General features: G+C 45.7%; 1 protein-coding gene across 9 annotated transcripts in view; it reads left to right on the forward strand.

Annotated features, from left to right (window-relative positions):
• ACACB (acetyl-CoA carboxylase beta) overlaps positions 1 to 13364 on the forward strand; it is an 88352-nt gene that overhangs the window by 43175 nt on the left and 31813 nt on the right. For 8 of the 9 annotated variants that reach the window (XM_061603342.1, XM_061603347.1, XM_061603345.1 and 5 more), the window contains 9 exons: positions 1163 to 1297; positions 2134 to 2280; positions 4203 to 4391; positions 6027 to 6127; positions 7089 to 7177; positions 7278 to 7402; positions 7739 to 7852; positions 9649 to 9762; positions 11228 to 11317. In XM_061603342.1, the coding sequence (XP_061459326.1) occupies positions 1163 to 1297; positions 2134 to 2280; positions 4203 to 4391; positions 6027 to 6127; positions 7089 to 7177; positions 7278 to 7402; positions 7739 to 7852; positions 9649 to 9762; positions 11228 to 11317 (1104 nt within the window). Of the gene's footprint in view, positions 1 to 1162; positions 1298 to 2133; positions 2281 to 4202; positions 4392 to 6026; positions 6128 to 7088; positions 7178 to 7277; positions 7403 to 7738; positions 7853 to 9648; positions 9797 to 11227; positions 11318 to 13364 lie in introns of those variants that run through there. The other variant, XM_061603351.1, reaches the window with a different exon arrangement.

A 13364-nucleotide genomic window follows, 5' to 3' on the forward strand; every position in this document is an offset into this window, starting at 1 on the left:
TGCATCACAGCTGGGGCGCTCTTATGCCTTCTGGCAAACTCCAGACGTGCTTTCAGATGGTACTTTTTGAGTAACGGCTTCTTTCTTGCCACTCTCCCATACATGCCAGTGTTATGCAGAGCTCTCGATATGGTTGACTGGTGCACCATGACTCCACTCCCAGCCACTGAACTCTGTAGCTTCTTCAGAGTGATTGTTGGCCTCTCTGTGGCTTCTCTCACAAGTCTCCTTCTTGTTCAAGCACTGAGTTTTGAGGGACGGCCTTTTGGCAGTGCCTGGGTGGTGTGATGCAGCTTCCACTTCCTGTTTATTGATGCAGCTGTGCTCACTGGGATATCCATACACTTGGATATTATTTTGTACCCTTTTCCTAATCTATGCATTTGTATTACATTATCTCTCACTTTTGTAGAATGCTCTTTGGTCTTCATATCCACCGCCTGACCAATGATCCTCCAACAGTGGGGTTTTTTATCCTGACTATTGTTGTTGTTGTTGTTGTTAATTATTTTATCCCACCCTTTCTCTCAGTAGGAGCCCAGGGCGGCAAACAAAGCACTAAAAACACTTTAACACATCATAAAAACAGACTTTAAAATATATTAAAACAAAACAACCATTAAAAACATATGTAAACAAAACATCTTTAAAAACATTTTTAAAAGCTTTAAAAACATCTATTTTTTAAAAAAGGTTTAAAAACATATTAAAAAGCAATTCCAACACAGACACAGACTGGGATAAGGGCTCTACTTAAAAGGCTTGTTGAAAGAGAAAGGTCTTCAGTAGGCGCCAAAAAGATGAGATGGCGCTTACATTTTTAAAATATAGCTCTATAGCACTGATAATATATTATAAGGCTAAAACACACCCCAACTATATTTTAGTCATGTGACAGCAACATTTCCCAGCATAAAACCAATGTCACCTTACAATAAATGATTTTGCATTTCAGTGTTTCAAAATAAAATATACAGAATGAAATTACAATGCACCATTTATAATTCAGTAATATGAGAGCATTGGTCAGGGGTCTGATTAGTTTTGCAAGGCACTGTATATATATAATGTGCTTCATAAATCCAGCATTGCAGGCAGGCCTGTGTTGTGGCAGACAAAGAAGCCTGCTCCTTTCTTGATAGGGCTGTTGCTCACTAAACAGGTGATGAAGATGGTGGTGACTTTGACGGTGGAGGAATCGGGCATCATACGTTACGTGAAACGGCCGGGTACGTTACTTGAAACAGGCTGCGTCGTAGCCAGGCTTGAGCTGGATGACCCCACCAAAGTCCACCCGGTGAGTGAGCAGAGGCTGTTTGCTTGGCTCTGTGCCTCGCAGCGTTGGCCTCCAGTAGCCACAGGTGCTTGCTGATTGGCCGGCCTCTGTTCTCAGTGGCTCCTTAGCAGGGTGAGTGCAGCTTTCGTGTGTTCCTCACCATCTTGGAGCGAGGCTCTCTGAAGAACGGCCTCCTCAGCTTGAAGAGGCCGTGCAAGGCCTGCTGCCAGTTGAAGGATGGCTGGCAGGAGCAAGGGTGTTGGAGGTGTTTTCCCTCTAAATGTGCCTGTGTGGGGTTATGCTTTTTATTGTTTGCTGGTGGTTTAATGGTTGCTTTTGCCTTGAACCAAGTGTGGGGCACCGTTGGCCCTCCAGATGTTGCTGAACTACAACTGCCATCAGCCCTGGCTACTGGCCATGCTTGCCAAGGCTGATGGCAGTTGTAGTTCAGCAATATCTGGGGGACCAACACTTCCCCACTCCTACTTCAGACATAGTATTACTAGAATGCATCTCTGCATGAGTCTCTGCTTTCAATGTGCCTCCTTCCAATCAGGCTCACTCAGAGAAGCAACTCTTGCAGAAGTGGTTGGGCTCCTTGGAGAGTGAGATAATTCTTACCCTTGCGCACCAAGCAACCCTTTTGGCATGTGAAGTCTCTCTGTCATTTTAATCCCAAAATGCCTCTGCCATTGAGAAGCATTCTTGATCATTTGCCCCCAAACCGTTACCATGTAGTTCCAGGGCTAGATTTGGCTCCTGCGTGGTTACACTCTGTACACTCCTCTAAAAGGATTTTCTCGGCTTCCTTCCTTTTTGTTTGTCCTCCTACTGCACCCCAACGTCAACCCCTCAAGGCCCAGTTGTACACAGGGGGGCTCCCCGCTCAACAGCCTCTGCCCATCCTCGGTGAGAAATTGCACCAGGTCTTCCACAATGTGCTAGAGAGCCTGATGAATGTCATGAACGGATACTGCTTGCCGGAGCTGTATTTCAGCACCAAGGTAAGGGGAAGTGTGGTGGTGGTACAAAGACCCCTGGGGGAAAAATCCTTGGAGAAGGCTGGTTGTGTGTGTCCTTAAACTTGGGATATATTTCACTTGAGACCTGCAGGCAAGGCCAGGAGGTCTTAGGTTGCAGTCTGATGCACTCACTCACTTGGGAGCAAGCCCCATTCAACACCCTTGGGCTTAATGGTGCAATCCTGTGCGTTTTTACTCCGAACTAAGAGACTAAGAGACCTGTGGCCCCATCTGTGAGCTACAGGAAGCTTTCTTCCTCCTTCCTTTCTAGAAAGATCACTTGGCCCCAACTGCTAATTGTCCTCAGACTGCAGAGCTGAAGCGAAGAAGCACGCTCTGCCCTCCGCCACCAACCAGGGCCTTAAGAGCTGCTGTGTATATGTGTGTGTGTTTAGACCATGTCTGTACTGTACATTTATTTCACTGTTATTCCACTTTCAGCAATCATGGTTTCCCTCAAGGAATCATGGGAAGTGTCGTTTGTGAAGGGTGATGAGAGTTGTTAGGAGACCCCTGTTTCCTTCACAGACCTGCAATTCCCAGCGTTCCCTGTGAAGAGGGATTGACTGTTAAACCGCTCAGGGAATTGTAGCTCTGTGATGGGAATAAAGAGTCTCCTAACAACTCTCAGAACAAACTATCCTTCCCAGGATTCTTTGAGGGAAGCCACGGCTGTTTAAAGTGGAATAAATGTGGAATAAATGTATGGTGTGAATGTGGCCTTAAAGACACGGAGGCCTACCTGTCCAGATCAGATAATACCACTGAGAATGTGTACCTTACAGCATTGGTGACTGAATTTTGCCTTTTAAGTTGAGACCTTATCCCAGTCTGCGTCTGTGTTGGAATTGCTTTTTAATATGCTTTTAAACCTTGTTTTAAAAAAACATGTTTTTTAACCTTTTTTAAAAAAAAAGTCTTCAAAGCTTTTAAAAAAATGTTTTTAAAGTTGTTTTGTTTTAATGTATTTTAATGTCTGTTTTTATAATGTTTTAAAGTGTTTTTAGTGCTTTTGTTTGCCGCCCTGGGCTCATGCTGGGAGGAAGGGTGGGATATAAATCAACTAATAAATAAATAAAATTTGGTTGCTTTCCTTTCCCATCCCCCTTTTCTGGCTGAGCGAAAGTGCTCAGCCAGGTGAAGGCATCTAAGTTGGATCATATGATCCTGCCTGACCTGGGTGGGCAGAGCACCAGCCGTCTCTGGAGGCCTCCCTGACCCTGGGCCAGAAGGAACGTGACTGATGCTCCACTCTCCAGGGACTCAGGCAGAGGAAGGCCTTTCCCCGCAGTTGCCACCTGAACTTTTGAACTGGGGATTTGTCAGGGCTGGGCTGGAGCGAGCTGGGAGCCAGCCCAGGCCACAGGAGGAAACCCTGCAGGCAGGACCAGTAGTGAGGGCGAGCCAGGTGTCGGAAGCAGAGAGCTCGCTGGATTGGAGCAGTTCCAGGCGCGCAGTCTTGCACAAACTGAGTTCCGCTGAGACAGGAAGCCCTCTGGTGCTCCTTCCTGCCCAGGATTGAACCCGCAGAGGCAGGCTCAGTCCAGAAAGCTCTTCCGTGAGAAGCTGTGCTGGTGGCGTGGTTTGCCACATGGGGCAGGATTTTTCCTGAGGCCATTTCCCGCAGAGCAGGCGTGGCCTCTGCCCCGTGCGTGGGAGGCTGCCACGCGCGCAAGCCAAGGCTGGACTCTCTTTTGCCACAGGCAGCCCTGCTTTATTATGAACGGCACTGTGCTTGTATCAGTATTTCCCCCTCGGGCCCTTTAGTGGCCCCAGTGCCAACATTGCCCCTCACGGTTGGCTGCAGATGCCTCTCAGCTTGCCGCGTCCCAGACGGTGAACCTACGGCGCATTCCTGAGATCTCTGCATCCCTGAAAATGTGTTTCCTCTTGTTGTTGTCCAGATCAAAGAATGGGTCTGCAAGCTGATGAAGACCCTCCGGGACCCTTCCCTTCCCCTCCTGGAGCTGCAAGAGATCATGACGAGCATTTCGGGCCGGATCCCACCATCCGTGGAGAAATCGATCCGGAAAGTGATGGCTCAATATGCCAGCAACATCACCTCGATGCTCTGCCAGTTCCCCAGCCAGCAAGTGAGGGCAGCAGAGGGAAAGCGGGTGGTGGAAAGCTGCCAGGAGGGGTTGGCAATGGGCTGCTGGGGAGGCACAGTGGGAATCCTAAGAAAGCTGTTGGTGTTCTTGAGCTTTGTACGCATTTCAAAACCCAGCCTTTATTGTTATTATTATATACAAATATACAAATTTAAAAACACATTTCAAAAAAACCATTTTTTTTTAAAAAAAAATTAAGAATAACCTTCAAGTTCCCAATTGTGTGTGTAACTGAAATAACTGCTTTTCCTATTGGCAATGCACACAGGGCCCCTCCAAAATATGATGGGTTAATGCACTTTACCACCCTAGAGAAGGGGTGGGGGTGGGGGTGGAATCTAAACTGCAGCAACAGGCAGCTCCCAGGACATCATTTTTAGTTTCTTCCCCTGCCCTGTCTTTCGTTTTTGTAGAGAGCCTTTTAAGGTCCTAAATGCTTTAGGCTGCCTGCAACTATTACGACCGTGTCTGTAATCTGAGATCCACACCTCAGATCCTGGTTGTGGATCTGCTGATGAAGTTGGATAGGCTGGCAAGCAGACCAAAGAGGGGTCTTCTTGGTGATGGCCCTGCAATTCTAGAACTCTCTTCTAGTTAACATTCATCATTAACCTAGATGATGATTTATACGTTATCATTCTTGGCTTCAAATCTTCTCCCTCCATCTTTCCCTCTTCCCCTGTTACCACACTTGTTCCTCATCATCAGGGATTGTATTGCAGGCTTGCATTGGTCATTTGTTTACAGTTCTATACAAGTGCAGAACTTGTCTTGTGTGGGTAGGATCCAGTATCCAGAGAATTTCTCTTACGTTTCTAGCCCTTATGACTTATGAAAGTGTGAGAAATGAAAGTGCTGGGGGCTAATTTTCCCACAGGCCAGAGGGTAGGGTGTCATCATGTACAGTGCCACGATTAGTGGAACCTGCAAAACTGGCAAGTGTGTATGGTGCAAATTTCTATTAACATATACCGGTTTCAGGATTCAGCTCTTTCTTGCTTCTTAATTCTGATGTTGAGTTTGCAACAGCTATGATCACAAGGAGAGCTTAATCATGCTCTCCTGTAGCACCCAACTGGAATGCAGCATGTATCCCTAGGGAAGGAAGGCTTTTGGGTCGGGGGTGTCTTCCACTAAAACATTCTAGCATTCACTGTGAGAAGCAAACTTCCTTCTGCACGATTCCAGCTACCTGTGTGGGCCAAGCAGGGAACTAGTGTGACCCTAGGATTTGGGCCACATAGCCAAATGCGTCATCTGGGCTTTTCTAAGTAAAAGTAGCTTGCCTCTTTGCCTGTGCCAGGTAGACATTTTCCACTGAGAAACATCTGTAAACGGAAATAGAGCTGGTTCTGTTCCCCACCCCAGATGTTGAAGTGCTGCAGTGACTTAGACTGTGGGCAGCTTGGGCTAGTAAAACTTTTCTGAGCTAGTAGCTTTTGTGGGGCTTATTTGCAAGGCTATTAATGGAGATAACTTTTGGTGATGTTTCTATTGATTGTTTTTCAGAGAGTTCACTTACTTGCTATACAAGACCTTTAAGAAAAATACATGTAAGGACTGGTTCTATTTCTGTTATTTCTCCCCCTTGTTTTGTGCTTCTTTTTTACCTCCAAGATTGCCAGCATCCTGGACAGCCACGCAGCCACCCTGCAGCGAAAGGCCGACCGGGAAGTCTTCTTCATGAACACCCAGAGCATTGTGCAGCTAGTTCAGAGGCAAGCACGGGGAATGGGCATCCCTGCCTCTATTGCATGCAACACAAACAGTTCCTCTTGGCCCTACGCCCTGTATGGGCTGGTCTCTGTTTTATTTAGCTGACTAGGGCTGATGGGAGTTGTAGTCCAAAACATCCGGAGGGCACCAGAATGGGGAAGGCTGATTTAACAAATATTCTGTGACATCATGACAGTATGATGTCACATGATGCTAAAGAGCTGGAAGGAAGGGAGCTGTAAGAAACAGCCCATTTGTGGCCTGTTTTCGTGGTACATTTTGGAAAGTTGTTTGTGTGTCATGCCTTTGGACACCTCTTAAGATACCGTAACCAAATTTTGCATAATGGTTCCTGAGATCGAGGAGCAGTTCTTGGCCTGTGTTTGGATACAGTTGGATACCATCTTGAATCAAGATGTTGGACTGAACCTTTCAAAAGTGCACTGATTTTTTGGTTCCTTAGAATTCCCAAGCAAGAGTGGGTACGAGACTGCTAGTGACAGACATGTAAATATTTTAATTCTCCAGTTCGGCTTGCTCTAACCCAATATGTAATTTCTGTGCTTCACATGAAACCTTCACACTTTCTCATTTTCATTCATTCCATCATCTATGCCTCCCAATTAAATTCCTCAAGCCAACGAATGATATTTTTAGCAGAGAGTTGAAGGTGCTTTAAAAGAGGCGCTGATGCTCGTGCGCTTATGCACATCCCACCAATACCTGTAGTAAACAGTCTGAGCAGGTTTTTCTCTTACATTAGAAACCTGCAGTCCATTCAGCCAGAAGCCTCAGCGGGACAAAGCTGTGCACATGCATGCATGTACATGCGCACCATGAGAAGTGAAGCGTCTCTGAATCCACTTTCATTTCTCTGAAAGTTTTTATTTTAACTCTCAGCCTCTAGGCTTAACAAGAGGGACTCCTTGTAGATAGCATCTTTGGTCTGTTTTCCTAATTTAGGTATCGCAGTGGCATCCGAGGCCACATGAAATCGGTGGTGTTAAATCTACTGAGGCGATATTTGCAGGTGGAGACCCAGTTCCAGCAAGGTGAGTTAAGCAACATGTTTGATGCTTGTCCTCGGGAATCCTTGTAGGGAGAGAGCGAGGCCAAATCTGACAAGCGTCTCTTTTCCTTTTTTGTTTTCAGCTCACTACGACAAATGTGTGATCCACCTGCGGGAGCAGTACATGCCCGACATGACCCTGGTCCTTGAATGCATTTTCTCCCACGCTCACGTGGCTCAGAAGAACCTCCTGGTGACCATGTTGATTGTGGGTATAACAGCACAGCCTTTGGCTATGGGTGACTTGAGGATGAAAATAAGACCCACAAGTTCTCTCAGAGCAATAAGAGAGGGTCTTCTTGTGGAGCCACAGATTTTTGTGACTCCCTCCCTCTGTGTGTGCGCGTGCGTGTGTTGGGGTGGCTGTTGATGGGCTACAGCTTCCATCATCCCTGCCCATTGGTCATCCTGACTGGGGCTGATGGGAGTTGTCGTTCAGCAATATCAGGAGGGCTTTAAACTTTAGAAGACCTGCTCTCTGCTTCGTCCTTTCTGAATCAGTGCAATAGGAGACTAAATGGTTTGGGTTTTTTCTAATGCATAGGATCATCTTTGTGGCCGAGACCCTACCTTGACCGATGAGCTGATGGCCATTCTGAACGAGCTCACACAGCTCAGCAAAACAGAACACTCCAAAGTGGCCTTGAGGGCTAGGCAGGTCAGTGTGCTTTTGCATGGCTATTCCTAGAGCGGCAGGCATTATTTTAATACAATACTGAAGTTGCCACTTAAGGACAGGATACAAAGAAGCCCACAACTAGCTTTGCAAGCCCTTAGAGACTCTGTGTTTGTGTTTATCAAGGGCAGGCATGCCACACTCCTGAATCTGAGGAGGCTTCCAAAACGTTTTCTCGCATGTCTTAGAGCACCCAGCTCCCATCAGCCCCAGCCAGCATGGCTAGTGGTTTCAGGGACTATGGGAGTTGTAGTTCAGCAACATCTGGAGGGTTGCAGATGGTCTCCAACCTTGCAAGAGACTCTGTGTTTGAAAGAAAGGTGAAAAATATCCTGATGGATATATCCAGGTCCTTAAGCATGCCTAAAATAATTATTTAGATATTCTAACTACTTTATTATATGGCCAACCTGGTTCTGATGGGTTTTTTCTTTCAGATTTAGTTGATCTTTTAACTGTATTGCTTCTGCTGATTGCTGTGTGTTGCTGTTGTGCTTTTTCCTGCAGGGAAGGATTATGATGTTGTATTTTCTTGCTGTTATTTTGAATTCTCTATTTTGTATTATTTTGCTGTTTTTTTACGTTTGGATTTTATTCTTTGAACTAGTCTGGGTTTAGGGATATAAATTATTTTCTTTTTTAAAAGGTATGTACATATGCCTGTGCCCAGACATGTCAATGTTTTTTGTTTCAAATTTCTATCCCTTAAAGAGTACAAACCAGGTAGATAGTTATGGAAATATGTATACAGAGATCCTCAGGGGTCTGAGATGCTGTGTGCCGGTCTGTGTGTTTACCTAAGAAAGCAGGCTTTTGCCCTGCATTTAGATCACTGAGACTTAAGACTTAGTCAAATAAGAAAAGCTACTTTATTTGTAGAAATACAGAGTAGATTGGAAAGGCATATCTAGTTCTAACTAACTAAGTTGGAGGTGCAGTGCCCAGTCTTGGTTATTAGCCTCATGGCTCAGGAGAGAGAGCAAAGACAAAGATGTCTCCTCTCTCCTCGGACAGTTGAAGAAGACCAAGGAAGGAGGGGCTGGCCAGCTTCCCTGAGCATGTCAGTTTACAACGGAAGGAAGTTAGGCAGAGAAGAGCACAGGTAAAGGTAGGCAAGTCTAGCCAGCTGGAGGACCCTCACTCTATCTTCCTTCTGAATACAAACAAAAGAACCCAAACAGGAGTTGCTCTTGCCCCGCTCCCAACACAGATAACAGGTTTTGAGGCCAGTGCTGCAGTGGGTAGGATGTTTATGTTTTTGATCCAGGTTAATCAAACATAACATTGTATCCCCTGCAGCATACCAGCCTTCAGAATCTGGGGTACACCTTGTTCCGCTCTCTCCTTAGCCACAAAGTTTACTGAGGGAAGCTGCTAATCCTCTACATAACTTACTATATGGACAGTGTTGTAGAAATAAGAAAGGAATTGTATTTCTCTGCACTGGGTTTTTGTGTTGGTTTTTAAAGCGTTTGAGAATATCTGGTCTTCAAAATCTCAGAATGGTGGGAGGGTCAGTGCCTGGTATAGTTCCTTTTCCCCTCACCTTGTAATCTCCATTCCTGTGGGGGTTTTTGCTCCAACGCATTTCAGATTGTTTGACGATCTCCGTCTTGTCGGCAGAATAAATTATGTGAACGTTACCCATTGTGTACAAATGCTGCTTTCTACTTCCAGAAAATTTTCCGGAATTTTGTTGGGACGCTGCACAAAACGGCCCCATTTGATTCCCTGCCCTTGCTTGCTTTTGTTGAGCCTGTGTCTCTTTTGGCCCCCAGGTGCTCATTGCCTCCCACCTCCCTGCTTACGAGCTGAGGCACAACCAGGTCGAATCCATTTTCCTCTCGGCCATCGACATGTATGGACACCAGTTCTGCCCTGAGAACCTAAAGGTGATCCAACGTGTGTAACAGTCCGGCTCCTGCAGCAAGTACCGTCTCTTCTCCTTTATAGCAAGTTGAGGGCAAATGAAGCAGCCGTTTAAAATAAGTGCCTTTAGGGAAAAAGTAGAACATGTGCTTTGCATATACAAAGGCTGGAACTTAGTCTCTCAGGTTGCTCATCTAAAAAGCAAAAATAGGTCAGCACAGGTGGGAAAGGCCCTGCCTGTTCATCGAAACACAGTAGGGCCCCGCTTTTCGGCGTCCTGCTTTTCGGCATTCCGCTAATATGGCGGCTTTCAATTAGAGCAAGGCCCCACTCATACAGCGCTTGTTCCGCTTTTACGGTGTTTTTCAGGCATCAGGCACCATTTTATTGACCGAGTTTTCTGTGGGTTTTGCTTTTCGGTGGGGGTCTGGAACGTAACCCGCAAATTCAAAGTGCTAGTTTTGACTTATAAAGCCTTACACAGCGCGGGACCACAATACCTAGCGGAACGCCTCTCCCGATATGAACCTACCCGTTCACTACGTTCAACATCTAAGGCCCTCCTCCGAGTTCCGACTCACAGAGAAGCTCGGAGGGTTGTAACAAGATCTAGGGCCTTTTCAGTGGTTGCCCCCGAATTATGGAACAGTCTCCCCGATGAGGTTCGCCTGGCGCCTACACTTTTATCTTTTCGGCGCCAGGTTAAAACCTTTTTATTCTCCCAGGCATTTTAATCTTTTTAGCTTTTAATGTATATCAGGTTGTTTAATTGTTTAATATGTATACTTTACTGTTTTTGTGATTCTATTGTATTTTATCCTATGTTGTGCACCGCCCTGAGAGCCTTCGGGCTGTGGGCGGTATATAAATCGAATAAAATAAATAAATAAATAAATATGAGTGGGGCCCTACTGTAGGTCCATTTTGCTGACTGTATAAGGCAGCATTGTCTTGGAGCTGTCCCTGTATCAACGTTCTTGTTGGCAGCTCAGACCATCCAGCTAGAGGATTGTAGCTTTCAGGACCACAGCCTCAAGCCTGATGGGCCACTGATAAGAGTCCTCTGGCCCCTTTGTGGGCTGACAACCTTACTGCAGCATAAGCTTTCGCTCTGTAGCGCTCACTGCTCCATAGGAGTATTATCCCCAATTGGCAGGTGCATGTTTTAGAGACATAAATGGGCATAAAGACAAGAATTATAAACAGTGGGAATGCCATAAAGCAGAAAAGGTGCAGGCTCTGATGTTTCTGTACAAAGGTCAACTGTGTGCATGTTGCACGTGGTGTGACGGCTCACATCAGTGACCGTTGGTGACAACTCAGTCTTCCTACAGTAATCTAAAACCTTTTTGGGGGGGGGGGGCGAGAAAGAACCTTGATCTCAGTTGAGTCCTAAATGAATATAGTCAAATTTACTGATTAAATTCGAAACCAGCATGAACTGCAGCCTTAGAGCTCTGTGTTAATTCAATGTTCCTTCCTTCACAGAAACTGATCCTTTCGGAAACCACTATTTTTGATGTCCTCCCCATCTTCTTCTACCACTCCAACCAGGTGGTGCGCATGGCAGCCCTGGAGGTAAAAGGGGCACTCCAAAGGGTTCGGTATTGTGGTGCCTGAATCGAGCACAATGAGATTTATTTTGTTTTATTTTAGTTTTTGCAAAAGGGAAGGGTTTTCTTGTAGCATTCAGAGCAGCTGTTTGAAGCGACTGCTGTCAGCTTGGGGGTGAATACACACAGGCACTTTGTAGGAATTTGTGGTGAAATAGCCTGTTATGTGGCCCCAGCACTCTTGAACACCACCCTGTTGGAAGGTGTGTGATCCTGCAGTACGTAGGAGGCTTCCCACCCTCTGAACCGGGCAGTGGCATTTCAGACAAGTTCAAAAGATTGTAAAATTGCATTAAGCTGAAACTACAGCACACACAAAAGAATAAGCAATGCATGCAAAGATACTGGTTCTTGCACATAGTGGTCTCTTAGGGTGCAAGCGCGGGTGGCCTCTGATTGCCTCAAGTGTCCAGGTCTAGGTCAAACCCTGGGTTCAGTTCTTCTTCCTGGGCTTACTTAGTTACTCTCTTTTCCAATCACATCATAGCCTTTGATCCTCTTTGTCTTATCTCCATTCAGATTGGGGTCTCTTTTTCCAATTGGCTCCCTAGATTTTTATCTTCCCTGTGATAACCTCTCGCCCACTTTCTTGTCCTTCTGTTCCCTTGTTTCCCAGACAAGAACATATTGCCTAATAAGCAAATGTTGGTCTTCCGGCACAGAACAGCATGCACACTACCCTTGGTTTCTCCTTCGTTCTTTAACATGGCATCTGTCAGACTGTTCCACTAAAACCCCTGAGCTAAGCATACTTAAGAACATCAGAAGAGCCTGCTGGATCAGGCCAGGGGCCCATCTAGTCCAGCATCCTGTTCTCACAGTGGCCAACCAGGTGCCTGTGGGAAGCCTGCAAGCAGGACCCGACTGCAAGAACACTCTCCCCTCCTGAGGCTTCCGGCAACTACTTGCCATTGAAATGCTGTGGTTCTCAACTACTTGATTTAATCAACTACTTTATTTAGATGAATTACTTGAGTCGTTCTGTTCTTATGTCAAGAGCCACTTAGGCTTATTTTGAGAGTTCTAACACCTTATATTATAAGGTTAGGCCTTATATTAGTTCTTTTTCTATCTCATTAATATAATTAATCAAAGCATGATTTATCAGCCAAATATATATCTATGGTGTGTGAGTATATACTTGGTTGTATGAATACGTTTAAGTTGTTTTAGTCCTACAACTTGTTAATTTCTCTTCCATGGATAAATATGCATGGAAGAATGTTATTGGAATGTGAAGGTGTTGTTATGGTGGTAGCCTGCAAACTAAGACTGAAATCCAACCAGGCTATCTGCTGTGCTGCCGGTTAGGCTCTCCTTTCAAGAGAAGCCTTAATCCACTTGATGCAATGACTCGATTCAAGGATACACCATTGTAGTCAGTAAGTTCCTGATTGGCCCCTGACCTTATCAGTGCAGCATTACTGCCACACCTCCGCAATCTGTGCAGCTTCTTTGCAGACTCATTGCTGCCAAATGTCTGGCCTGTGTGCCCCAGATTCTTCCAACTTGCATCTAGATGTTCCTCTCACCTACCACAGTTCCTTGACCTTTCAGCAGCCCCCAACAAAACCTTGAAACCTAGCCATGCAAGCACTTCAGGAGACATTCTGTGGATCTATGATACTAGTATTGTTTCCTGTCATTTTGCGGGGGAACCTTTTTCTCCCCCTTCCTCTCCTGCAAAATCCATGTGAGTCTTTACACCAAGACTAATGCTTTCCGTGGGTGCTTCCAGATGGCTGTTTTATTGTGGGATGGGTGCTGCTCATGGATTGTTGTTGTTATGTGCCTCCAAGTTGACTACGACTTATGGCGACCCTATGAATCAGTGACCTCCAAGAGCATCTGTCACGAACCACCCTGTTCAGATCTTGTAAGTTCAGGTCTGCGGCTTCCCCTCATGTATGCAAGCTTTTTTGGTTTGTTTTTGCAGGGTTCACACGACGTCATTGGCCTCAAAATGCCAACTTGTGTTTTTCCTTGTTTTATCCAGATGGGGAAAATCCAGC

The sequence above is a fragment of the Rhineura floridana genome, chromosome 19, assembly GCF_030035675.1.
Source record: "Rhineura floridana isolate rRhiFlo1 chromosome 19, rRhiFlo1.hap2, whole genome shotgun sequence".
Classification (NCBI taxonomy): domain Eukaryota; kingdom Metazoa; phylum Chordata; class Lepidosauria; order Squamata; family Rhineuridae; genus Rhineura; species Rhineura floridana.